General features: G+C 38.0%; 1 protein-coding gene across 1 annotated transcript in view; it reads right to left on the bottom strand.

The window, feature by feature from the left end:
- TBC1D32 (TBC1 domain family member 32) overlaps positions 1-27,939 on the bottom strand; it is a 246,584-nt gene that overhangs the window by 23,485 nt on the left and 195,160 nt on the right. The window contains exons 25-29 of the mRNA XM_021710784.1: positions 21,727-21,810; positions 9,937-10,006; positions 8,183-8,298; positions 7,400-7,554; positions 267-407 (exon numbers count right to left, since the gene is read on the bottom strand). Coding sequence (XP_021566459.1) covers positions 267-407; positions 7,400-7,554; positions 8,183-8,298; positions 9,937-10,006; positions 21,727-21,810 — 566 coding nt within the window. The remainder of the gene's footprint in view (positions 1-266; positions 408-7,399; positions 7,555-8,182; positions 8,299-9,936; positions 10,007-21,726; positions 21,811-27,939) is intronic.

Raw genomic sequence — 27,939 nt, 5'->3', positions numbered from 1 at the left:
CGGGTGCGCCCCCGCGGCCGGCCTCCGGCGGGGCCTCGCCCACCAGCGGGGCCGCCGGGCGAGGCCGGCTTGGCTCGCGGCCTTCACCCGAGGCCTGCTGGCGTGCCAGTGCTCGTCCGCCCCCCACGCCCCATCCGCTCCCGCCAGGGCCGAAACACGCTTCTCTTCATTCCAGCGCATCCCCCAAACTTGATGAGATGCCGTCTTCGTTCCAGACGGTGAGATCTGAGAGGGGAAGAAACACTGCTCCCTTATGGACGGAGTACCTGTGAAGGTGCGAAACCGGACATGCAAAAAGCTGAAAACACAAGGGGCAACTCAGCCTTCAGCAGCATTTCCACAGAGTGCAGGCTGCCGAAATGTACCGGATGGATGCCAGACGCCACAGTGTCTACAGGTAAGTATCTCTGCATAAAAGAGATAAAGTAAAATTTAAACATGAATATACAAATAACTTCAAATAATTAAACATATACTTATCTAAATCTTTTTCTTTTGCTGTGAACTGCTGCTTCACAATTAATGTGGCATAACAAGCTGCTGCAAATATTGCAATTATGTACATTTAAAAGCCTGAATTTAAACACTGTACAAAGAATAAATCTTGAGGATGGTAGTGTTATATACCTTCCAAGACACAGGAATAAAGTTAATACTTTGTAACATTGGCAATTTAAATCCCTGTGTAATGATGGGGAGGGGTATTGCATGAAAGAATACGTAAATGTATGAGTGTATGAATAATAAATACTTTACATTTTAATACCAAGTATATTTCACTCTGCTTAATATTCATGGCCTTGGCCAATGACTCTATAATGTTCAAGTGTTTGAGCTGTGCCAGTTCTTAAAGATATTGACCTAAACACTTTTTCTATGCCGATATTAACCCGAATCGGAATTTAAGTCAAAAATAACCCAAATTAGAAACTATATTTTAAAAAAAAATCTAAAACTGGAAAACATGCATAATGTATTTCCAAAGTTCTCAAGCTAAATATTTTATATAAAATTTGTTTTTATTTTTATATTACTTTATATTTATCTGTGTATTTATGTTATCTGCATGTGAATATATATATGCAAATATATATTTATAAATTTACATTTTTTTCAGTAATTTCTTCATAAAGTTGATTATTTTTTCAATTTAGATCTTAGGTACAATTTATCATTGCAAACAATCAAAATTGTATTGCTGAGTATTACTATACTAAACCAACATTCACCCACAATAATTTTTTATCAAATAATAACCTTGAAAATACAATTTTGTATCAAGGAAAATGTTCAACTAGCAAGTATATCAAAAAAGGTAATCAAATTAGATCTGAACACTACATAATTAAGAGACTTCCAAAATGCATTTTATTTTCTTATCTTTACCAGAAAACTTTTATTTGTAAATGTTTTTTTAAAAAAGAAAGTTAATACTTTTAAATTGAGCGGTCAACCTCATAGCAATTATATGAGTTAAAATATAAAGGACTGCTTTTGAGCTTTATGGTTAATGCTAAAGTGATTTTAGAGAGTTAGGTTTGAGTGATATACTAAAGTTTCTGAAGTCACAAGTTGATTTATCAGTGGCTTTCCTGTTTTATCAATCATCATCAAAAAGGTAATTATCTCACATTGCGGATATATGCAATTGGAGAAATGTACATGAATATATACAACTACGACAGGTTTTTCAAACGATACCTCAAAGTACACCAAAAACAACAGCAAAAACATCAATTCTGTGCTCTGATGAACGAAGACACAGCTAGCACATTAAAATGCCGTCTTGTAGCCAACTTTACACTGATGTCTAAGACAAAAATAAATCTTTCTATTGTGTGGTTAAAAATAGCAACATGGACTGAATGAGAATTAGTATCCACTGATGTCTCTTCTTTTGTGAAACATGCTATGTTTCACTAATGTCTATCTGTAGAATAAATAAATTTAATACACATATGCAAAAGCAAAAAATCAACTCATATATATTTTAATTTTCCATGCAAACTTATTTTCTGAATACATATATAATAGTAGTATATTATCAAGAGTTCTACGTATAGGATCTGTTTTGCACTGCACTGGAAATATCTTTGGAGTAATCCATTAGAAGTAGAGATAACAGATATATTAATTACATTCTCAAAAAAACTAGTGACTGTTACACAACAAATGAAAGGAGGTACATATAGAGACCTAGAATAAACTTAGTTTAGCGTAGTTCTTTTGCCTCAGCATGGCCATTTTTGCTTAGACTTTTCCCCTGACATGCTTTGAATCTAGCACAGATTAGACACAGATAAGATAAATTTCCAAAAAAGCAGGTTTTAGGAAGTGTTCAGACATTCTACTACAGGCCAAGCTGGCAGCCAACCCCAACCCCTCGGCCAATCTCCATCAGATGCAAGACCAGGACAGCCCAACAGTCCAATCATTCAATTCTAGCTGAAGCCAAAAGAAGATTGCAGACTGGAAATGTCTGACATGTCTTTTGCAGGAAAAACCCCTCCCCTTGTCTCCTCCCATCTAGCTCACCACTGTGGCAGAAATCATGTGACTGACCCACCTATCTGCCTGCTGTCGGTCACCTGATGCCAGTCCCTGTGCTTACATGCCCCTTCATGAGGATGTGGAGCAGACCACCACCCAGTCACCTTAATGACCTTCTAACAAAGAGAAGGGTTTTAAAAGGCCTCAACCAAGAGCAGCCATCATGAGCAGCCATTTGCCGTTGCCTTACTAGACTCTGGTGCGGCCATGTACTCTTTGTCTCTCTCTCTCACATTTACTTTTAAATAAACTATATTTTCCCATCTAACTTCTGTGTAATTCTTTGCATCTTTCACGCGGCATCGATTGCACCCCAGACACCCACCCCCCAGCAGGCCTGACCTAACATTCTAGTGGAGTTGCTGGGAGTGCTAAGAGTTCTTCTGTCTCATAAATTATACCCTTGAAAGAAATTTGCCAACACGGCTCGTAACACCAAGCCTTGTTAGAGTAACTGCCCAACACATTACTGACTGAATGACAACAAGAAAAGGCACTAATGACTGCACACTGCAATCATGGCAAACGCACTTAAGAGAAAACTTTTATTAGTTGACCTATGGATTGCCATTTAATGGTTCCAGTTTCTGAATCATCAAGTTGTTTATTATGATTTAGTGTTTTGATGTATTTAATTCAATCATAACTCTCTGGAAGAATAGTAACTCTTTTTCATTCAGAATATAAACGTAATTGGTACACAAGCAAGATAATATTGTTTAACATATCATCTAAGTAACTAATAAACTAATATATAATCTATGCTAAGATAAAATTGTGGAAAAAAAATCAATAAAAAAATTTGGGTTGAAAGATACTAGAAAGTGACATACCATGAAGCAACTGTATTTTACTTTAATGACTATGAATGAAAGATTTATACTTAAAACACTAGTCTTAGATTTATTCTTCTATTATAGGTGGTTCTGATGAGTCTTTTTTTTTTCTCAATACTGAGAAAAATTCAGTTCTATGTTGCTAAAGAAACTACATAGAAGGACCCCATTAGAAAGAGCTGAAACTCCCCAATTCATTTCAAACTGATTCATTCCGGTCCAGTTCAGCCCTCCACCTCTGGAACTCTACAGACAGAGGATGGGGCCATGCTTGAACAGTAATGTTGTAGTTAATTTGTGTGCCATGCACAGAGGTGAACAAAAATTTTTGAAGACTTTTCAAAACTTTGATTCTATGATTCTGGAAAAGAGAAATTTCTCTCTTCTCAGGGAAAAAAAAGGAAAAACAGAATATTTAAGTATAATTAAGACTTAAAGTTATATATAAGAAAGAGAAGGTGCAGGCAACCCCCCTTTGGGTCCCCTCCCACTACGGGAGCTTTTCTGTCCTCTCAATGAATCCTGCTTTCTTAAAAAAGAAAGAAAGAAAGAAAGAGAAGGGGCTTTAATACTAGCCTGCTTTCCTACAAGTGACTAACTTAGTTTTGCTGATGCCCTGTAAAGGGGTTACAAGTGTGCCAGGACGTGCTAATGGCTGCAAAATTTAATTCTAAATTTATATTTTAATTCCATTACAGTTAACTCCTTAATCTTTCTCACTTGGTCATTACGATTTTATGAGGAGTAAGAAAGGGTTGTGTAGTGACTACTATATGCTGTAACTATCCCCTGACCTTTATGTTGAATTAAAATAGTTCATTTGAGTATTACTTTAGCCTGACTTACCATCAGTGGAGTTTTGTTTGTATGTGCATGTAAAATACTCTGGTTTTTATTTCAATTTTTTCTTTTCTTATGTTTTTAAAGATAGAGAAGCAGTGGATGAATGTTACTTTATCAAAAGTATTCTTTGAAATTAGGTGTTCCCATATGGAAATAATTTCTTGGTCTTTTTAATCTATCATTTTATTAATGGATTCAACATTAACAATTTGTCAAACTCTGAATCTTAAAGAAACTCCATAAAATATAATTGCTTCATCATTTGAAACGGGTTTTTTTAAATAAATAAATAAATAAATAATGGTTGAAGATAATTTAGTTAAATCAATACATTAAGGGACTCTTTTGGTCTAAATGACTTTAAATAATAAATTTTTCAAGCCGGGCTCGGTGGCTCAGCCTGCAATCCCGCGCCTTTCGGAGGCTGAGGTGAGTGGATTGCCTGAGCCTGTGGGTTCGAGACCCACCTGGGCAGGCGAGACTTCATCTCTACAATAAATCAAAAAAAATTAGCCAGGCGTGGTAGCGCACACCTGTAGTTCCAGCTACTTGGAAGGCTGAGGCGGAAGGATTGCCAGAGCCCAGCAGGTCGAGGCTGCAGTGGCCAGGAGTGGCCACTGCACTCCAGTTTGAGTGACAGAGTGAGACAACTCAAAAAAAAAAAAAAAAAAAAAAAAGTTTCAAATTATTTTTATCTCATATGAGTAATATAGTTTTTAAAATTGTTTGAACTTTAATATTAATGTTTCATTACCTCCTGTTTTACTTATCCTAGGCTTATTTTTTAAACTTTTTTTAAGGTAATCTGTTTACAACATTTTTATAAATGCAGGGGATCTAGTATCTTTTAAATACATTTTCTGAAGTAACAAAAGCCTACTGCTGCTTATACATTTATATCTAAATATTAATTTACAAACTCAACATATATTTATTGAGTGATTATTACAGGCCATAGCCCTCACAGATCTTACATTTAAGTGAACAGACAATAAACACATAAGCTAAGTCATGTAACAGGAATTCACAGGCTGTAAAAAACAGAACAGGATAATGAGGTTGGGGTAAGTAGGATTAGAGGAACTGGTTGCTGCTTTTTTGAGGTTGATTCCAAGACTGTGGGACGGAGCTAGAGAAGGAAGACGAGTTAGTGATATGAGCAGTTAAGGCCAGAGTATCTGTCACCATGTTGCAGATTCGCTCACTTCATCCATCTCCACAGATAAATCGGCACAAGGTTTGAGCCAAGGGGACAAATGAAATCGAAGAGGCACCACCCATCAAATAATGTCGTAAGACGTACTGAATGCGCTACCAAGTCAGGCAGCACAGAGGAAACACCAACTCAAAAAACTGATAGAACCACTTATACTGTAGAGCAGTAGCTGTGCAGACTTTAGTGCCAACACTCAGCTAGCTGCTCCAGATTAAATTTCTGTAGTGGCATCTTAACAGAATGTTGCTTGTTTTACCAAGAAGCACTAAAACAAACTACTGGTAATAAAATATCCAACTTGATGTATTCGAACTTGGAAAGAAAAAATGATGCTGAGGAAGACACGGCATAAGCCTTCACTGGCCAACAGAAAGGTGTCAAGGATTTATATCAAGAGAACATTCTGAAAATCCTGAGGTTCCAGTAATACGTCACTCTGTTCCATTCATGGGTCTATATTCCATACTAAATGATGCCCTCAAAATGGTAAATTAAATAAAATCCAAGCTGCTAGAGTTCTGCCTGTTTTCAATTTGATGGCAAGAAATGCAATGAGAACACAAGATTGTTGATGTCATGAAAAGATAATTTGTCATTAAAATGTTTACAGGTTCGGCTCAACACGACTCCCTGACGATGTCTGGATGGTGGTATATAATCTGAACACTAGGTAGCAGCCCTCTTATTCCCTATCTGCAAGATGCATTTTTAAGACATCCCTAGATATGTCTGAAAACATATTCTAATAACTCTAGTTATGATTCAATGAATAATCTGTGGGATGTAGGCATTATTTTAAAATATTTGGCAGCAAATGAACTATTGGACTCAAAATCCTCACTCATTCTTAAGATTTTCACTACATTTGTAAATGAAAGAGTGGAAGGGGTGTGAGACTTTTTAAATCTTCAAATATGATTTAAGGGAACAGAATTACTCAAATTCTGGTCCACAGCAGGAAAAGACTTCCACTGATTGGAAACAAAACAACAAAAAACTACTGTTTTGTCTTGTTTTTGCCAGTTGTTTCCTTTGTTCATGGGAGTGCAATTTCTCATTATGGTGAAGAGCAAGAAGTGGAAAGTCTCTCACTAACTGCATATAAGTATTTCCTTAATAAAATTTCCAATGTGATGTGTTCCTTGATAATTTTATTTTATTTTCCTTATCACAAATATATATTGAAAAAACACTTGAGAAATGTTTTCATCTGACTCCGCATAGATATGAGCTTAGTTCATCTTTGAGTGCCATGTGACTTCAGTCCAAAAGCAACATGTCATGAAAAAGGTTTGGGAAGTATTAGATAGGTGATACCGTTGGCAATTTTCCATACTTTGAGATCTTAACAAAATGCAGTAAATAAGTGAGGAAAATAATCACAAACATCAGTAAATGAATTGAGGGATACACTTACCTCTAGAGTAATTTCTGAGATCCAATAAGACCAGTAAAATCTTTTAAAGTATATCATAATACTTCAATAAAAACCCTGTATAGGTCTCAAAAATGTACATAAAATGAGTGTCTCTTTTCTTCTAGTTACAATTTCTGCTAAACAAGTGACTTTCTTATACTGCGATTTAACTATCAAGAGATTCTAGCAAAGCAACAACACAAAAATCTACTCAATAGCTGTCTGTTTCCAAGTAGAATTTAAATACTGTAACTTATCAACAGGCTTAAAACGGAACTGTTTTAAGCTTCCGCTTCACTATCACGCTCCTATTACATGAAATGCTCTTATCGTCACTGGTCTCTCGTTCTGTTACCATTAAGCCAGACTGCGAGGGTCTGAGAAAACGTCCAGACCGTACTGTCAACCAGAAGGGTCGAGGCGCATCCAGGCAGAAAAAGGCCCACAGGCTATCACAGAGCCCTCCTCCGAGAAAATAACATCCCGGGGACTTGGCGTGAGACGTCCCTCAGCTTCCCAACCCGACGGCAGACTTACAGAGACGTGCGTTCTCGGCAGCCACAGGAAAGCCGAGGCCAGAAGCCGGGAGAAGCGCCGGAGGAGCCGGAAGGTTCTCGCCCCGTCCCCCGACAGCATCAGGAAGAGCGAGGACGCAAACCAGTCGTGGCCGGCATACCCGCCCCGCAGGCCCACTGGGCGCGCGTCAAGGAAAGGCCGCTCCCGTCCGGAGACGCCGCGCCAGCCGCCCGCGCCGCCTCCCGCGCCCCGCCTGGCCCAGGACGCAGCTGCCGACGGCACTGCCACCCCGCCGGGTCCGCAGTGCGCGCCCGCGCCCGCGGTGCAACCCGGCCTGCTGATGAGCCGCAGACGGCTGACACGATCGCGGTCTGAACGGGCAGGGTCTGCTTCCGCATCCCCTGGAGGTCACCGGCCGGAGCAGCCGAAGGGAAGACTGCTTGCCCCGTAAAAGCCGACCTGCTCAGACACTAACGCAGCAGAGCCAGCCTTTCTGCAGTGAGGCTGTCTGCTAAATATCTAGCAAAACCAAGCATAAATCCACACATTTTTAGAATTCAGGAACGTGAGCGCTTTGTATGCATTTTTATAAGTCAGACTCTATTTCTGACATATACACAACGAGTAAGACTGAATCTAACGATTATAGCTCAAAATAAAGTATAAAACACTGTAAGAATATATCATAGCCAAGCACTAATACAGCTTAAAGTATTCGCCATAAATATGTCGGTATCTCATCAACTAATCATGAAAAATATATGAAGAAAGTTCAGCTGTTGTGAATCTGCTCAAAAAGGATACGAAGAGACGATTTCACAGAAGTTTGCTGCAGTTTCAGGAATCTTGCACAGTGCTTCAGAACCAAGGTAAGATCACTTTCTGCGCTGTCTTTTAAAAGGCCAAGGAACTTGCCATACCTGAATTAAAAGTCCACAAGACACACACAATGAAAAGTACCAGGCCTTGCATTTCGAGTTTTTTAAATTCTACTTTTAGCCTAGCAATGTCATACAGAGCACTCGGGAGAGATTAACCCTCGATATATGTTCCTAAGGATGATACATTACGATTAGCAGCATCCATCTAGTACATGCTGGTAACGTTAAAGAAAGAGCAAACAGTAAGGAGAAAACAAGATGAAGATGCCCTGTGGATGAGTCATAGAGTATGTTTCTTCCCTCAACTGAATCTAAAACCTGGAATGCTGACAGGCTAGTTTTACAGAATGTCCACTTTAGAGTTCAGTCTAGTCCAATGGTCCTAAATGGTGGTAGCACGTAGCCCAAAAGTCATTTTGAAAATTTATGGAGATGTTTTTGATTGTCATAATGACGCAGGGAGTGGGATGTGATGGACGGCTGAATGGGACTCCTAGTACTTCATGAGCAAGGGCTAGGAGGGTAGACATGGGACAGCCCTGGACAACAACTTGCAAATGCCCTATTGTTACTTCTATGAAAAAAGTTGATTATAATTATGTCAAACTCACTCTGTTTTATACAAACTTCTCACACAATGCAACTACGCATTAAATCAGGCAGAGACAGTACTTTTATTCTGTATGAAAATTGACTGAGACCTCTTCACCATTTTGGAACATCTCTTTGCCTGCTTGTGGTATTTGAGGCACCGAAGCCAAATCAGTCAGTATTTGTGGATGCTCTCGTCACAGTGACCCTACAGATGGATGGCAGCTGTACCTTATGAGTGTATCCGAACTTGCTTAAAATCGCTTTCCACTGATTTTACACATAAGATATTATATTGACTTAAAAATGTAACTAGCCTGCTTCTATTATCTATAAATTCCATTTCAGAATAGAAAAAGGACATTATGAAATATCGGGATAAAAAGCAGGTATGGGGTCACAAAACATAATCAAGAGTTATATTATATGCCCTGTGTGATACAGGTGTATGAACTAGAATTAACACCATTTTCACCATCCTGCAATTTTATAAAAATGCTCAGTCTTTTTAACAGTGCTCACATATCTTCTTTAGTAGAGCAACTCTAAAGATGACCCGATAGGTGAAGTGGGAGCATCAAGATTCCCATGTAATAAGCAAGAAAGGGAAGTTTCAGTCCTTACTTCTCAGCCCACCATTGAGCTTTGCCAACTACTTTGCCAATTACAGTGCAATAAAAAGTCAGACTACAGTAATTTTGGCTTATTAATTTTATCTTCTGCATCTATCCTTATGATACTTTTACACTCATCCCCATGGAATTAATCATATTTCAGAAAACACTGTGATGGTGCTGGCCATGTGCTGATTTTTACAACGTCATTTTTGGAAAAACCTGATAGTCTTAGGGGCTGAAGCACATTGTCATTAGCCTCTGGAATAATAATGAACTGTAACTAATTTCCTGTAGAAGTCATTTAATAAGGAGAAAATAACTGCAAAAACAAAGTTATTTTCTAAATGGTAAACTCTGCATTTAAAGTACACAGAATACTTGGTTGTTAAATTAAATACCATTAAGCACATATCAGACAGATAAAACAAAGTCTAGAAATACACAAGAGCGAGATTTCCCTACAACATACCTGACAGTCATCTTAATGCCAAGCTGCTGCACAGATGAAAGACTTTCATTCTTCACACTTGCATCAGTAGCTAAAAACAATAGGAAACTGAGTTATAAAAGTCTGCATAATAATCGCATTTTAACTGAAAATTGATGAAAGCAATATTTTTACATATTTTAATGCGAATTTTTAAAACTGATGAATTCATTATTTTAAAAGCTGTCAGTTATATTTTCAAAGGAATTAACTGGAAACTTTTTACAAATAACTTTTTTCCCACAAAAAGCACTTAAGAGCATATTAAATACAAGACAGTAACAGTTTTGAAACAATCTATTTATACTTGGTTCTCAGAACAAAAAAAAAATCTGTTTAGCCAAAAAGTGATCTAGAAATTCTATACTTTAATCAATCAATGCATATATAAAATGTTGAATTACAAATATATATAAGGATGGGTATCTCTTTTCTGACATCATATTTAAATTGTTAAGTAATCAGTGGTCTACTTTCAATGTACGACAGCCTGAGGATGGACTGAATGATTTTCTCTCTGTAGGCTGGGTTCCTTTGTGAAGTAGTTGCTATAATCTTATACCAAAAGCAAAGGAGTTTTGTGACACAGAGGACTGCAGCATAAGTTGAAAATTTGGATCCGTTCTTGAGAACATTAGATGGCCAGGCTAACAGTGAACTCTCAAAGCATCACTAGATAGCATGCAGGGTCTACGCGAAACCTTCAATTTTTGATTAAAGAAACCATTAGTGTGTATACATGCACACACAATTAAGGGAATCATCACACAGTTATCTTGTGGTAGAGAAGACCAAAAGCCAGGCTTTCTGAATCCCTTATCAATGGGTTGCCCCCTTTCATTACACAGTGGTGTTATCTCATCTCACCAATATAGACTATTTCACTGGTGAACGAGTCATCTCTCTTAATAAGCCCTTTCTGATATAGGAAGTGTGGGACACCAAGAAGCGATGGGTAATAAAAGATAAGTCATACTTCATATGCTGGAAGAACTTTCCATGTGGTGTGATAAAGTGTGTTTACAGATAACTGTGATACAGGCATCTTAAAGTACTAAATGGAGTAAGAATGATATAGATAAAGTGCTGTCTGAGTTCAGAAGATGAAGAGATTGTTCCCAGCTGGGTATGAAGAAGTGGCATTTAAGGTGAACCTTAAAGATCTATGGACTTCAGATCTTCAAAATAGGGAAGATCTAATTAAACGTCGCTGTTGTCAAATTTCTACTCTTTGGATCAGCAATACTTCATCTTTCAGCACTCTTAGATTTAAGATAATCAACATGTCCCAGTTCGCAAGGGACTCTCATAGTTCTAGTACTGAAAGTTCCATTCCCCAGGAACCCCTCACAATCCAGGGAAATCAGACTGGCTGGTAACCTTACTCACAGCGGCAACTTTTTAAAAGAAAAATAAAACAAAAATAAGCTTTAAAAGCTTAAAAAAAACTAAAGATGTTTTGAAAACTTTTAAAAAGCACGTGGCTAATTCCTTGATAAGCTACACCTGAGACTTACTTATTTAGATTGGAATGCAAACTTACCCATGTTGTTACATTTTGCTTATGATGGCAAAAGTTAAGTTATACTGCACATAGCTTAGAATTCCCTGTTATTTGTGATTCTTACTAATAGATGCACTAGTGGACGTACCTGGTTATTTATAACCCTCACTAAGAGATACCACCAGGCCGGGCTCGGTGGCTCAGCCTGTAATCCCGCGCCTTTGGGAGGCTGAGGTGAGTGGATTGCCTGAGCCCGCGGGTTCGAGACTCGCCTGGGCAGCGAGACCTCATCTCTACAATAAATCAAAAAATCAGCCGGGCGTGGTAGCGCGTGCCTGTAATTCCGGCTACTCGGAAGGCTGAGGCGGGAGGATCGCCAGAGCCCAGCAGGTCGAGGCTGCGGTGGCCGAGAGCAGCCACTGCACTCCAGTCTGGGCGACAGAGTGAGACTCCAACTAAAAACAAAACAAAACAAAAAAAGAGATACTACCAGATGTACCCTTTATCCCTTGGGGAGGATATCAGTTCTGTACTTCTGCTATTAAAAGACCCTCCTCCCGTAGCAACAGGTTTAGGCAATGGAGATGATATGATGTAGTCTCAAAATGTTTCAACTAGAGGGAGGATGGAATTTTCTTCTCCCGATGAATCATGGGCTATGAGGTACCCGAGGTCTTCAGGAGAAAAAAATAAAATCTATCATACAAGGAGGGACAGAGAAAGGAGACAGGTTGCTAAAAACAGATTTACCCCCATTTAGGAGTCAATCATTTTGTCTCTGATTCTGCATAGAAAAAAATTTTTATTTAGGTCTTTGGCACTTGTATCAAATATATATATATATATATATATACACACACACACGCTTACATATGCATGGTCATATATACATATATAATAAACTGTTCTCTCTCACAGAATCAAGAAAAAATTTTAAAGCTATAAATTATCATTCATATTTACTATAATTTCCAATTTTTAGTCTTATCAGCATTGTATTTGGCCAAAAGTTAAACATAGTTTTGCTTTTGTTTTTGTTTTTGTTTTAAATCAAAAGTACAACATAATCAGGTTAAATTCTGTATGTAGCTATCAGGAATCTTCTGGTAATCCTATACTTCATGCTGAATTATACTTCAGTTTCCCAAATTTAAATAATGTAAAACTTTAGGGTTGTATTGTTGGCAGTGTTGGCTAATTTTGCAAAATTTAAATAGTTTCAAGAAAGTAAGTATAAAAACTCTGAATTCCTCTAGTCATGAATTAGACCTCCTATCAGTTGTCAATGTGCCACAGTGACAACAATGTGACTTTTATAAACTATTGCCAGAAACATTTGAAGTTAGATTAAATAGTGCTTAGAATTCTGGTACACATAAAATTGATTAAGCATTAAAAATAAGATGTATACTACCTTTACTAATATACAGAACTGTGTGCGTATAGTAATTATTAATGTTCATGCTAGAAAGTATAAAACAGATAGCCATCTGAACAGTAAAGGAGGAGTGTGCAGTAGGTGAAGAAGGGAGCTAGAATGGCGTTCCCAGTGTCATGTGTTCCAAAGATCAGAGTGGCTTCTAGTAGGAAACACTGACTGAACATCAGTAAAAAACAAAATAAAGTTAAAGAGCCAGGTGAGAGGAGTCACCCGAAAGGAATGCATATTAAATGAGGATCCATTTCTTTTAGTTCTACCTGTGAGAGAAAGGAGTTCTTCCAGAGTGGTCTAGTTGGGAGGCCTGGAATGAGACCTTTGCCTTTCCTGTAGTTGTATAAATAATTGCCAAGGTCTAGAGCATCTCTAAAAGTTTATGACTCTATCTTCAGAATAAAAAAATGAATGCTGCACATTTAACAGAAAATGGTTCCCAATTATGGCAGTGCATCAAAATCCTCTGAGGAACTTGTCAAAAGTAAGAATAAATAGACTCAATTTCAGACTACCAAATCAGATAGCTGAGGGTATTTTTAAAGACCTCTATTATCTTAGTTCTGGTACATACACTAAAGATCCACACTTACAGTAATAAAAGTGAAATTTAGATATAGTACAATCAGGCAGCTATACCCCACCCCTCTGTCCAAATTTCATTTTAATGAAGGTACCAAATTCTCCAAAAACCTTTTGAATGAGGATATATGGAGTTGTTGGCCTACCAAAACAAACACCAAATACCCATATTTTAAAAATCGCTGAGGTGAAAGAGGTGCAAATAACTTTAGCATGAACAAAATCCTATAGAAAAAAAAATGTGAAGAAATGAAAACTTTCCTAAAACAGGAATGAAGAAGGCAGAAAATGGTTTAGGGGCATATATTAAAAGAGAGGCTTACGTTTTAAACTTGCATTTGATATACAATATGACAACTTAGCATGCAGAAATGGATATGTGACTACAAATGTTCAGTGTAAGAAACTTCCTGGATGATGGGAACTTATGAAGCAGGAATTAAAATCTTCAGAAATAAAACAAAATTGATGGGCAACATGACTAAGTAAAATTCAATGATAAAAACAGGATGTCTTCAAGGGAATCTGATACACGTACATGGCTGGTAACCAGTAATTTGCTCGTATAGGAACAACAGCATGTGGGATACATAATAGGTGCCTAATAGAAACAGAGTGAATGAATAAGCGGATGAATGAACAAACATCCCACAAATAGCAACAAAATAAACTGTGCTTAAAATATCAAACTAGAAGGTGGAGAAGGAAACAGACAGGGACTTAGAAGCATTTTCTGTACATGCAAATTAAGTAACACATAGAAGATATGACTCCCACTCCCTAGAGTCACTGGGGAAAGCATCATTGAAATAAGTTGCTGAAAAAGAGTCAAGCAAACAATGACACCATAGCATCACACTTACCCCACTTCCTGAACAAAGCTTAATTCAATCCAAGAATGTTAATATGAAATTATCATTATGTAAATGAAAGGAGGTACCTATTGAAACCTAGAATAAACTGAGTTTTGCCTCAGCATAGCCATTTTTGCAGAGCCTTTACCCCGGACTTGCTCCGAATCTAGCACTGGTTACACATAGATAAGATAAATTTCCAACAGGCAGGTTTTAGGAGGCATTTAGACATTTTAAAATTACATTTTACAGGAGGGGAAGCAGCACCCCGAACCCTACAGCAAATCACCATCCCTGGCAAGACCAGGACGGTCCCACCTTTCAACTCATAGTTTAGCATAATAATCTCTAGGAAACTGGTCAAAGATCACCCCTTGGCTGGCTGAAGCCATAGAAAGGATAATAAGACCACCTTGTAGTCAAGGAACTTGTGAAACGTCCGACTGCAGGAAAAGCCCCTCTGGGAGCAGATCCCCGCAAATCCCCAAGTTAACCTAATCAGTCCTTCATGACCTAAATGACACAGACAGGACCCCTGCCCACCATGGCAGCAAACATGTGACTAACCCACCCAGCTGCCTGCTGTCCATCACCTGATGCACTTATCTGCCCCTTGGTGATGATGTGGAGCAGACCACCACCAAATCACCTAATGACCTTCCCCATCCAAGGCAAGGGTTAAAAGCATTCAATCTCAGGCAGCCACCACCATTGTCAGGCCATTGCAGCCTTGCCTTACTAGACTCTGGCGTGCTCATGTGCTCTTTGAACTAAGGCTGTCACCATGTTTCCTGGCTTTGGCCCCCTTCGCTGCCTTGGGAGGTGAATCTCCTCTCTCTATCTCTAATTTACTTGTTAAATAAACTATATTTTCCAATCTAACTTCTGTGTAATTCTTTACATCTTTCATGTGGCATCAGATTACACACCAGACACCCACACCCCCAGCGGGCCTGACTTAACATTCTGGAGGTCCTACTGGGAGTGTGACTCTTAACAGTAAAATAGCCAATAATTTTAATTATAAATATAATAGTTTCAGAAGTTGGCAAAGTTTATGTAACATGGACTGAGATTATTCATTCTGGTAATGCTGTGGTTTGCAAAGCTAGCACACAGAGCCATGGCAGAAGTTAAATCCATTCTGCCTGGGACTTGGCTAATAGTGTGGAGAAAAATAATTTGACAAAACAATTTCTCCACTGGAGGATGAATCCATGGTTGGAGAAGCAGTTACTGCCGGCTGCTTGTTGATTCTCTGGAAGTCCTGCTGGGTTTGTCCAACCATCAGAGAACTCCCACCACCCAAAGAACTCCATGGGCAGTTTCCTCCTCCCTCCCTTCTCCAAAGTCAGTCTGCGGTTCCGTTGCATCTCTTGTTAGTCTGTGGTTGTTCCCAACCATTTCATTCCATTCTTCCTGACACAAAATTCAGTCCTTGCCCTCAAGCCACTGTAATTCTCTGCCTCCTAACAGGTTCAGTCAATGTGACCTGAAGGAAAAGCACTACTCTTCTGGGTCTCGGTTACGCAGTTCCCGTGCCTGAAAGATTCTTCCCCTCTTCTGTCTTCCAGTTCTTGCTTCCCAGGAGGCAGCACAAGCACCCCTCATGCTCCGTTATTACTTCCTTCTCTTAGTACTTCCTTGCATGCTAGCACTGACTGACAAGGATGGCCCTTTCCTGTGGCACTTTACCTGTGGCACTTTAAACAAAACCCCTCACTGACAGTAACCCAATTCAAACAGCATACCAAAAGGCACATTGCCTAAAACAAAGAGGCCAGCTAAAAATGTCAGTTTCTTTTCATTTTTTAATTTTCTACCACACTATAAGCTGCAGTTGGCCTAGTTTATCATTGTAGATGTATGCCCTATTTCCCCTTCTTAAGGACAGTTTCATTGCAAGGACATATTTCCTTGCAATTATTACGCATTGTGCTTTACCCACAAACATGTTTCATAAAGGTAAGACAGAAAAGAGCATGTTAGCTTAAAATTCACAGAAAGTATAAAAATGTGTGCAAGTGTATATATTAAACAAAAACTGTATTTTAATAGTCAACTAAAAGGTGAAACAATGCAAAATTTTAATATTTTCCCCAGACTTTTGATTAACTAACATCATGAAGAGATAAAATAAAAATGCCTAGTACCCTGAAAGAAGCACCTAATTTATCATTCCAAAGCAGCAATTACAGTAGGGAAAAATCCCCACCTAGTTCCAGGGAATTGAGCCAACACAAAATTAATTTCTGTTAAGATTTTGAAAGATACCTGCATGGATTTACAAACTGGAGATGTGCAGAACTTCATCTATTTGTTCTTTCCTCTTTCGTTAAGGGGATAAACAGCCAAACTAATTTGATTTTTCCAGATCTGCAAATTTTATAATGGATAGAAATCCTGAGGGAGATTTCAGGATTTCTAACAACAGATGGATGATTGTGTTTTTCTAATTTCAAACACCTTAGGGTTTAGAAGGCTGTCATTTAAAAAAGACAATCAATTTCTCATTTCAAGAAACCTGAAAAAAAAGCATTGAATATATTTACCCAGAACTTGCTTTCAAATATATTATACCAAAACATGCTTATTTAAAAAAAAATAGAGCGAAATTTTAAAATACAAAACATTGTTCCACCAGTCAAAAAATACATGATAAAGGTTGATGATACTTAAAGCCTTGGGAAGAAAACAATACAAGCCCATCAAAACGCAATAATAAATATTAAACAATCAATAAACAGAAAACCACTTTATTTTTGGCTTTGCTATAAGACTCTGGTTGATAGCTGATCAGCTGGAGGCTTTAAGGAATTTAAATTTGCATCCAGGGTTTATCTGCCTAGATAATACATTCAACAAAGCTGACATCTGAGCTCTCACTCAGCATAATTTAGAAATACAACAAGGTGCAGTAAATACGTGCACACCGAGAAATCAGTTTTGTGGAATACTTAGATAGCACATACAATATAATTTTAATTTTAGATTCTCCATAGGAAATATGGCTCAGCTGAACAATGTACCAAAGAAAGCTGTAGAGATCAGAGATGATTGAGACTAGAGATGCTCACTTTGGTCATGCAAATCTGCATGACCATCACTTCTTACTCATTCTGTTACTCCCAGACTCAATCGCCAATACCTGCATGTTTTTCACATGAATTTTTATATTTATTCACATGGTTATAATTTTCTTCACAAATGCTTTTCTTCAAAATTTCTTCACAATTTATGTTTTCTTTCCTCAGTGCCTCAGCTTCCTTATTTTAAATATGATGATCATGCCTAATTCAGAAAGTAGTTACAGGACTGAACGATACAATGTATATCAAGTGTCTCAACAAACTCTCACTTAGGAAAGGTGCACAATAAATATCATTTCCCTTCACCTACTTTCATTTTTGTTTCGTGCTACCTTTTGTTTCATGCATTCTCCTCTCATTTCCCCGTTTTTATTCTTGTAAGATCTCCTTTAACCCGTTCCCAAATTCACATTAGATGTCACTATCTGTATAATTAGGTGTAGGGTGTATTGATAAATATCAACATGTTTAGTATTGATATATGTGAACTGATAAGTAACATATTTACTTGTTATAGAAATGCATTTATGTGAATGTTAATGCTTATATAACAGTGTATTTTAATAAAATGCTGTATTAAAGATGAAATTGAGATCTAATGGAACAACTTAGACTAGTCATCTACAATATAATAAAAACTATTAAATCGAAAGTTTAAAGCAAATGCAATAGAAGCACAGAGGACAGACTTCTGCTTAGGTGAAAGAGGGAAGGTGACATTCTAGCTAAAAACTTATAGATGATTGGGCATTAGCAGGTGGGTATCCTGGGGAACCCATATGATAATGCCATGTTCACCCACATGATAATGCCATGTCCATCCAGAAGGAATGACAGGACTACAGGTTCAGTGGAGTGAATGCTTAGGATGTGTTTGGGCAGTGAAGGATAATAAGGATAGAAAGAGGCTAGGCCAGACTGGGAGTATATATACTATTTAAAAAATTTTTGAGGGGCGGGTGCAGTGGCTCAGCCTATAATCCCAGCACTTTGGGAGGCCGAGGCAAGAGGATTGCTTAGGCCCAGGGTTTCGAGACCAGCATAGGCAACTTGGTGAGACCTTATCTCTACAATAAATCACAAAAACTAGCCAGGCATGGTGGCGTGCGTCTGTAGTTCCAGCAACTTGGTAGGCTGAGGCGGAAGGATTGCCTAAGCCCTGTAGGTCAAGGCTACGGTGGCCGGGAGTGTGCCACTGCACTCCAGCCTGGGCGACAAGAATGAGACTCCAACTCAAAAAAATAATAAATAAATAAATATTTTGGAAATATACTTTGTCTTACTTGAATAAATAACATATATTTGAACGAAGGTTTCTTCAGCAAAAGGAGAAGTCACAACATCCTTACAGAGAAGAAGAACGATTACCCTTGATGATATAATGATTATTATAAGTACATGCCACGTCTCTGCTTTCTTCAGTCACTTCATTCCCTGCCCCTTAAGTACTGGATGTTCATCTTTAGAAAATTTGAGTTCCATACTTAATCTCTCCGTTACACTGTCACTAAAATAATCTTCATAAGGTACAGATGAAGCTGATGCTTTATTTATTAATATATAATAACCATTTTGCTATTTGTTTACTAGTTGTTCTGTAACTCCTTTTTTAACCTATGATCTTCCTTTGTGGTTAAGCGATGCTTTTTTCTTGTAGTATGTTTAATTTGTTGCTTTTAATTTTTAATGTACCTATTATAGATTTTTGCTTCATGATTACCATTAAAGCTTACAAAACCATCCTATTTAAAACTGATACTAACTTAACTTTGATTGAGAAAAAAAATCCCCCAAAACACCATACATAACTCCTTTCTCCCCCCACATTCTGATATTTAAAATTTACATATTTTATATTGCCTATCTCTAGCAAACTGTACAAACTGCAGAATTAGTTTCAGAATAGTTTTGTCTTTTAGTCTTTGTATAAAAATATAAGTGGTCTACACAATATCATTGCACTGTTAATGGAAAGTCACGTTAGTATCCTTTTCCTTCAACTCAAAAATTCCCTTTAGCACTCTTGTAGACAGGTTTGACAGCAAAAATCCCCCTAGCTTTTGTTTGCATGAGAAAGAATTCTTCTCTCCTCATATCTTAAGGATAGCTTTCCTGGATAAGGTATTTTTGTTTTTTGTGTTTTTTTTTTTTTTTTTTCTTTCAACACTGTCCCACTCCTTCACAGTCTATGAGCTGTCTGTTGCCAGGTGTATATAACCTCACTGACATATCATTTGTTTCTTTTCTTTTGTTGCTTTCATGATTTTCTCTTTGAGTCTGAGAGTTTGATTATGTCTTGAGATTTCTTTTTTTTTTTTTTGAGTTGGAGTCTCACTCTGTCACCCACTGGAGTGCAGCGGCCGCTCCCAGCCACCGCAGCCTCAACCTGCTGGGCTCCGGCGATCCTTCCGCCTCAGCCTTCTGAGTAGCCGGAATTACAGGCATGCGTTACCACACCCAGCTGATTTTTTGATTTATTGTAGAGATGAGGTCTCGCTGCCCACGCCGGTCTCGAACCCGCGGGCTCAGGCAATTCACTCACCTCAGCCTCCCAAAGGCGCGGGGTTACAGGCTGAGCCACCGAGCCCGGCTATTGTGCCTTAACTTTAATATCCGAAATATTTGCTCTTTTGATGCTGTGTTACAGATTCCACAGCTTTCTTTATTTCTTTCATTGTTTCTTCTTTATGCCCCTCTGATTATATATTTTCATATAGTTTGTCTTCAAGGTCAATGAATTTTTTTCCTTCTGTTTGATCAATTCTGCTGTTGATGCTCTCCACCACATTTTTCATTTCATTCATTGCACTTGTCGGCTCCAGGATTTGTTTGCTTTTTTTCCCCAAGCTTTCAATCTCTCTAATAAATTTCTGAATTGATTTTCTGTGTTTTTTTTTTTTTTTTTTTTAAAGTTCGCTAAGCTTCCTTAAAGCACCTATTTTAAATTCTTTTAGAGATCACACATCTCCCTCACTTTGGTCTCTGGCACCTTATTTTGTCCATTTGGTGAGGTCATATTTCTCTGTATGTTCTTAATGTTTGTGGACATGCGATGGTATCTGCACATTGAGGAATTAGGTTTTATTTTAGTCTGCAATCTGGCTTTGTTTGTGCGTATCCGTCTTCAAAGGGCCTTGCACAGATTCTAAGCAGACTCACTGTAAATTCCATGAGCCTGTGACCACCGCCACTGTCTCAGCACTAGAGGACACTTGTAGCCCGGGTTTGCTGCAAGTTTCATGAAAACTTCAAGGCTGATGTGGCTTTCTGGCCCAGACAGACCTGGGGAAAACCCAGGAAGGGTCCTGGGGCCATGTGGAAACACTGGCTAGGAACTTGGTCTAAATGGCTGTTCCAGTGGTCCAGATAGGCATGCCTCCCAGCAGGTCTCCCTATGGTTCGCACTGGCCAGAGTTGTGACTGGGTCCCCTCAGTACCTCCTGTGAGAAAAAGGCTAGTGAGCCTGTCTCATTGGCTCAGATGGGCATATATTACACAGCAGATGCTGGCACAGAGTAGGTCCCTGATTGTAACTGGAAGGGCCAGAGCTGAAACTGGACTCCTTGTGATCTGCTGTGGGATGGAGCCTAGTATGCCTATCATTTTTGGCCCAGAGGGACACAAATCACCCAGCAGATCTTTGAACAAACAAGATTGCTCCCCGACTGCAGCAAGAGTGGCTGTGGCAAAACTGGGCAGCTCTGGGATCTGCTAAGGGACAGATAATGAGAACACTGGTTTTGGCTCAGAGGAAAATGCATCACCCAGCAAGTTCCTGAACAATTAGTTAGGATAATTCCCTGACTGCAGTAAGAGGAGTCAAAGCTGAGATTAAGCCCCTCAGGAACTGCTATAGGAGAGATACCAGCTTGCCTGTCATGTTGGCTCAGACAGGTACAAATATCCCCTGTTGGACATTTTGAGTTTGAGGGGTTTTGTGATATTTACCTATTTGCAAATGTGTCTATAAAAATAAAGCTTACGGTAGATCTTTGAGCAAAAGACATAAATTTTGAAGTCATCAGTAAATGAGAGGTAAGTGAAATACGAGCAGAGGTGACCACAAGGAGATAACAGGTAAAACCAGAAGAATGGAAGACACTGCCTTAAGGAAGGACGAAGTCCCCAGAGTTATAAGGAAACCCATACATTTGTAAAGAGAGGACCCTGATGTCTGGAACATTCATAGCATCAAGTGAGAAATATCTAGGATGGAAAATCTGTGCGTATTTGTAATCTAATTATACAACTTCATGAAATATCTATTTGCCCACTGAGTATTTCCCAAACTTCAAAATGCTGAAGATGTACCTGTATATTCCACTGAGGGGAAGTAGCATTCAGATGGGCTTTCAGTGAGATGAAGGACAAAATTTTCAAGCATTTCTACTAACGCTGTAATAAACAAGAGAATAATTAGAATGTTAAAGGTCAAGAATGATATGTTGCAGTGCATTTTAAATCACAAACTAGTAGATAAAAGTCATCTGAACTTCTTCACAGTTACACTCTAAGAGGGTCTAATTCCTAATGCATGACGTTTTAGTATTCATAACAACGTTTTCAATTTAAATTAAATTTTAATAGGTTAGCTGAGAACCTATTCAATGTAAAACTGAAAAGGAATCATCTGTTATCTTTAGACCCTCTAAGGACTATTTCAGAATTTGTGAAATAATTTCAAAACAAAAAGAAAAGCATCACTAATTATGCTATAATATCTTACCATCATTCTTTGCACAAATTAGTGAACTCCAAGACCAACACCAGCATATAGCTCATGTCCCTTTCAAAACCAAGACATATTGTTTTATATACTTTGCAACTGATAATATCCATTCCAGGCAGACATAGCAAAAGTAACCTTGCCTTGTCGGGTTTAGAAGTGATAAAATGACTCTTTTTGAGGTTGGTTTGATAGTGCAGCTATGTTTGCATATGTTACCCTTGAAAAGGATATAACCAGGTGCTGTAAAATTAATATGAAACCCCAGTTTGGGGTTTTTTTTTCTTCTTTTTTTTTGGCTGAAAAAAATACATTCGTAGAGTTGCTGTGTTCATTTATATAGCAAAAAGCTTTAGTCACCTTTTAAAATTGTGCTCTACTTATATCCAGGATACTAACTAGGGCCCATATTAACTAAATGAAACTTATTTCACATCCAAGTGCATTTTAAGCATATAATTCTTGAAGAAAAATTAGTGTTCAACATGTGTAAAGTACAAAATCAAAGAGGAATAACATGCTTTTCAATAACTGTACCTGTGAAATATGTCTCATATTTAAATGGTATAAGATAAAAATGAAATGTTTTTATTCATTGAAACTCTAGGCACATTATGGTTTCAAAGTGAAATGAGTATTAAAAAGTGTAATCATGCAATAGTCAAGAGTCAGAAAGAATACCAGAATTATAGATTATTTAAGTTTATGGTAGCTTAGACTGGTTCTATCTTTCACATGCACAGGCACAAATATTGCCATGACTACAAAAATCTTTCAAAGGTCCTTCTATGAAGTCACCTATAAAAAATAGCCTTTAGGTGACAACTTTTAACGCCTATGTGTATAAACTTCTTTATTTATAAATCATTTAATATTGTCTTTTGAGATTATAAATTTTGCAGAAAGAACAATGTGTTGATGATATTCCAATGTAATAATTCTTCATTTAATGATAAGAACAATCTGAGATGTAAGATATACACAGTAACAAGGAATATACATAAAGATAATTTAAAATGGAAATGCCTATTTATAACTCCAACTATAATGTAAGTATTTTCTTTTTTTTTGAGTTGGAGTCTCACTCTGTCGCCCGGACGGGAGTGGAGTGGCCACTCCCCTCGTCGTCACCACAGTCTCGACCTGCTGGGCTCCAGCGATCCTTCCGCCTCAGCCTTCCAAGTAGCTGGAATTACAGGCATGCGCTACCATGCCTGGCTGCTTTTTTGACTTATTGTAGAGATGAGGTCTCGCTGCCCAGGCGGGTCTCGAACCCGCGGGCTCAGGCAATCCAATCACCTCAGCCTCCCAAAGGTGCGGGATTACAGGCTGAGCCACCGAGCCCAGCTATAAGTATTTTCTATGTATTTAAGTACAGTGCTTGAGGTAAAGGAAAAAGATACAGTATACTGCTAAGCAATTGTTTGAATTCTATGCCCCAAATTGGGTTTAGCAGTCAGAAATAAAGCTAAAAACACTTCAGAAAACTGAAAAAATTCTTTATTACATCTGTGGAAAAGCTGCACACAATATAATTTGAAACTTCAGAGTTGTAGACTCTTAAGACTACACACATTGCAAGTCCTGATCTTTAACTATGAAGCTATGTTATAAGATCAATATTTTAGAGGATTATAGATGAATTAATTTTCTATTTCATATGTAAAAATGACATCACTGAAGTAACCTTAGGAATGGTTCTAGATTTCTACTGATTCTGATTTTGTTTTTCTCAGCAATTCTTATGAACAGCATCATACATTTCCAGATATTTGCAACTGATACTATCTATTCAAGGCAATCATATCAAAAGTAACCTTGCCTTGTCTGGTTTAGAAGTGATAAAATGATTCTTTTCTAGTTTGTTTTTTTCAGGGATAAGCTACAGTCATGGAAAAAATGCCAAAAACTACTCCATATATGGTCATCGAATCTATGACTCTAATCTAATTAGCACATCCTGCTAACCAACCATAAGTGTAGCTCAACTACATAATTACGAGAGTAGCTGTTTATTGTCATGTGAACAACAATCACAAAAATAACTGGTTCCAAAACTGGGTCAGCACAACACTTCAAGTACCCTTACTGTCAGCTCATGAAAATTCCCCTCTGTAACTCAAAGACACCAATTCATGTCATAAAAGAATTCTTAATTTAATTTAATTTTTTTTTTGAGTTGGAGTCTCACTCTGTCACCCAGACTGGAGTGCAGTGGCTGCTCCCGGCCACCGCAGCCTCGCCCTGCTGGGCTCCGGCGATCCTTCGGCCTCAGCCTTCCGAGTAGCCGGAACTACAGGCACGCGCTACCACGCCCGGCTAATTTTTTGATGTATTGTAGAGATGAGGTCTCACCAAGTTGCCCAGGTGGGTCTCGAATCCGCAGGCTCAGGCAATTCACTCACCTCAGCCTCCCAGAGCACGGGATTACAGGCTGAGCCACCAAGCCCAGCAAGAATTCTTAATTTTAAAAGAAAATTACTTCTGAGATGTTGCTACTCAGAAAGTAATAGAATATTGTTTTGTCTAAAGTAAATTTTTAAATTTTAAATAAGACCTGAAATTTCTAGAAAGGATTTTAAATTTTGGACCTACTCTCTTTAATCAATCTATTCTTTGCAGTAGGAATGTGACATTAATAAACGATAATAGCAAAATTTATAATATTTATATACTAAAAAGAACACATGAGGTTTTCCGCTGAGAAAAAGTGAAGGCACATTGTTCAAGGATACTCGGTATTGCCTCTGCTTTCTCACTAGCCTTGCCACCTGCTGTGGTCTGAATGTTGATGTGCCCCAGAATCCCTACGTCAGAAAGAATATTACTGAGAAGGAGGCCTTTGGGAAACGATTCAGTGACGAGGGTTCTGCCCTCATGAATGGAATTAGTGCGCTTATGAGAGAGGTTGAAGGAAGTGGTCTTGCCCTTCTTTCCATCACATGAGGACGCGGTGAGAATGCACCATCCTCGGAGCAGAGTGCCAGTCCTCGCCAGACCCTGAATCTGCTGGTGCTTTGATCTTGAACTTCTCAGTCTCCAGAAGACATTTCCATTCTGTATTCATGACCCAATATAAGGTATTTTGCGATAGCAGCCTGAATAGACAAATACACAATCACAACAACAACTAGCCCAAAACAGCTCCATTCTTCAAGCACCCATGCAACTACTCTGTTTTTCACTTTCAGAACAGTGTTTAACAAATTACATGAATGATTCAGCACTGCATTTTACAATAAGCTTTGTGTGAAACGATTTTGCCCAGCTATAGGCTAACATAAATGTTCTGAGCACATTTAAGGTAGGCCAGGTTAAGCTATAGTGTTTAGTAGATGAGATGTGTTAAATGCATTTTGAACTCACAATATTTTCAACTTGCAATGGGTTTATTGGGAACAACTAATTGCAAGTTGAGAAGCATCTGTACAACACTGTATTGAGCGAAATGACAAAGGAAAATAGTACGGCTTATATTGACTCATTTTGGTGAAAGTAAAAGCAGGGACACTCTCTGAAGCGAAAAACTACAGGCAAGTTACAGTTTTCATTTTCCTTATTTATAATCTCTAATTGTCCTAAAAAATCACGTACTAAACAATAGTGTAGCTGCTGAATAATGAGTATTTTGATGAAAGTAGTGGCAGAGGATATGAATGAGAAAGAACAAATTACAGACACTCTCAGTCACCATGCCTTACAGATTGTATTCCTAAATACATCCTTAATTTGTTATTCCTCATTCATATCCTCTGCCATTAACTGGAAGAACCTGAGTCATTCAGGGGATAAAGGGAAAAGTCAATTGGAACTAGTTTCTCCTTTCAAGGACTGAATAGATGCTGTTGGGTAACCACCAGAGAGGAGAATGCGACAGGAAGAATATATTTTATTTTATATTCACCATGGTATCTCCCACAGGAAAAATCTAAAGTTTGGAAGGTAGCACTAAAATTTAAACAAATGGGAGAAGTGGATTAAAAAAGAGAATAGGATTAAGTTATCAGAGCAAAAGAAAAAGAAACTTAAACACAGCCAAAGGTAAATTAGAACACATACACACACACACACACACACACACACACACACACACACACGGTTTTTGGTTTTTTTAGAGGAGAATTCTTATTGCATATCATCCTTTTCTATCTTGAGTATTTTGAGAAGCCATCTAATGTACTTTGCTGAAGACCAGATTTTGCTACTAACACTATTTTCCATTAAAAAGAATCAGAATGCCTTTGACTTTATATGATACAGTAGAAAAAATTATCCCAAAAGACCTCTTTGTTATATGTAAGTCAGAATTCTTTTGGAGGAAAACAAAAAATAATTGAAAAGGACAAAGAGATCAACTTAAAGTAAAAAGCTCTTTGAGTACAAATTGTGAAAATTAAAGCCTCTTAAAAATAATGTCACACAAAATACATTATAATTACAAAGTATACCAGAGTTTTCAATATTGTCAGTCAGGCAGGCTGAACATGTTATATAGTGACTAACTCAAATTACATGAACTAAATTATCAATCAATAATGGCAAACAAGGGAGGGGTGGGATTGGCAGTTGAGGGAAACTGCTAGGGGAGAAATGGACATACCTCATCAACAAGGGTACCTGCATAATCAACGTTTGTATACCAAATCCTGAATTGCACCCCACATCTTTATAATTTAAAAAATCCAAAAAAATAGGAGTACTTAGAATATTTTAAATTGTATATTTAATTGTTAGGTCACTAATAAAAGATTAATGGGAAATACTGATTAGAAAATAATGAAAAATGCAGAGGTTTCTTTTTATAGGGAGGTGACTCTAGAAAGAGAGATATAAAACATTAGAAAATGTTAAATCTGGAATAGATTATGAAATGTGTTGTTTATGACAGATAGATATCAAAAGGTTAGGTAGAAAATTCAAGAGAAAACTAGAGGTCAGTAGATCCACCAGGACCTTCTTGACAACTGAACAAGAAAAAAAAAATAAGTAAAACTGCAGAACCATTTTTATTCTAATGACTAAAAAGCGAGGCAGACCAAAAACATATTTGAAATTCAACCTAATGGAACACAGTGCCCAAATGTGTTCTCTCCCAACATTGAATATAAAATAATACATGCAAAAGAATAAAATCACTTAGAGGTCCAGCAGACATGTTCTAGTTAGTTCTCTCTTAGAAAAAAGATGAAAAAATGCTCAGCCTCACTAGTCATCAAAGAAATGTAAATTAAAACCACACTGAGATATCACCTAACTCCAGTCAGGATGACCATCATCAATAACTCAAAAAACAACAGATGCTGGAGGGGATGTGGGGAAAAGGAAACACTTGTATATTGTTGGTGGGAATGTAAACTAGTACAACCTCTGTGGAAAACAGTGTGGCGATTCCCAAAAACCCTAAAAACCAACCTTCCACACTACCCAGCAATCCCCATTCTGGGAATACACCCGGAGGAACTCAAATCACTCTATGAAAAAGGTACCTACACACTCATGTTTACTGCAGCATTATTTACGATAGCAAAAACATGGAATCGAGTGTGCTGCCCACTGAAAGAGGACTAGATTTTAAAAAATGTGGTACACATACACAATGGACTATTATGCGGTCATAAAGAAGGACAAAGCTAGGAGCTTTGCAGCAACTTGGATGGCCTTAGAGTCTATAATATTAAGTGATCTATCACAGAAACAAAGCACCACATGTTCTCACTCATAAGCGGACCCTGAACAGTTATCATAAAACTATAAGGAAGGGATTGGCAATAGTGGGAAACAGGTGGGGAGGGGGGGGG

This window comes from Carlito syrichta, unplaced genomic scaffold (genome assembly GCF_000164805.1).
Source record: "Carlito syrichta isolate Samal-C Ts95f unplaced genomic scaffold, Tarsius_syrichta-2.0.1 Scaffold301536, whole genome shotgun sequence".
NCBI lineage: Eukaryota > Metazoa > Chordata > Mammalia > Primates > Tarsiidae > Carlito > Carlito syrichta.
The sequence above is the reverse complement of the archived record's forward strand: the minus strand, read 5'-3'. Positions and strand labels throughout refer to the sequence as shown.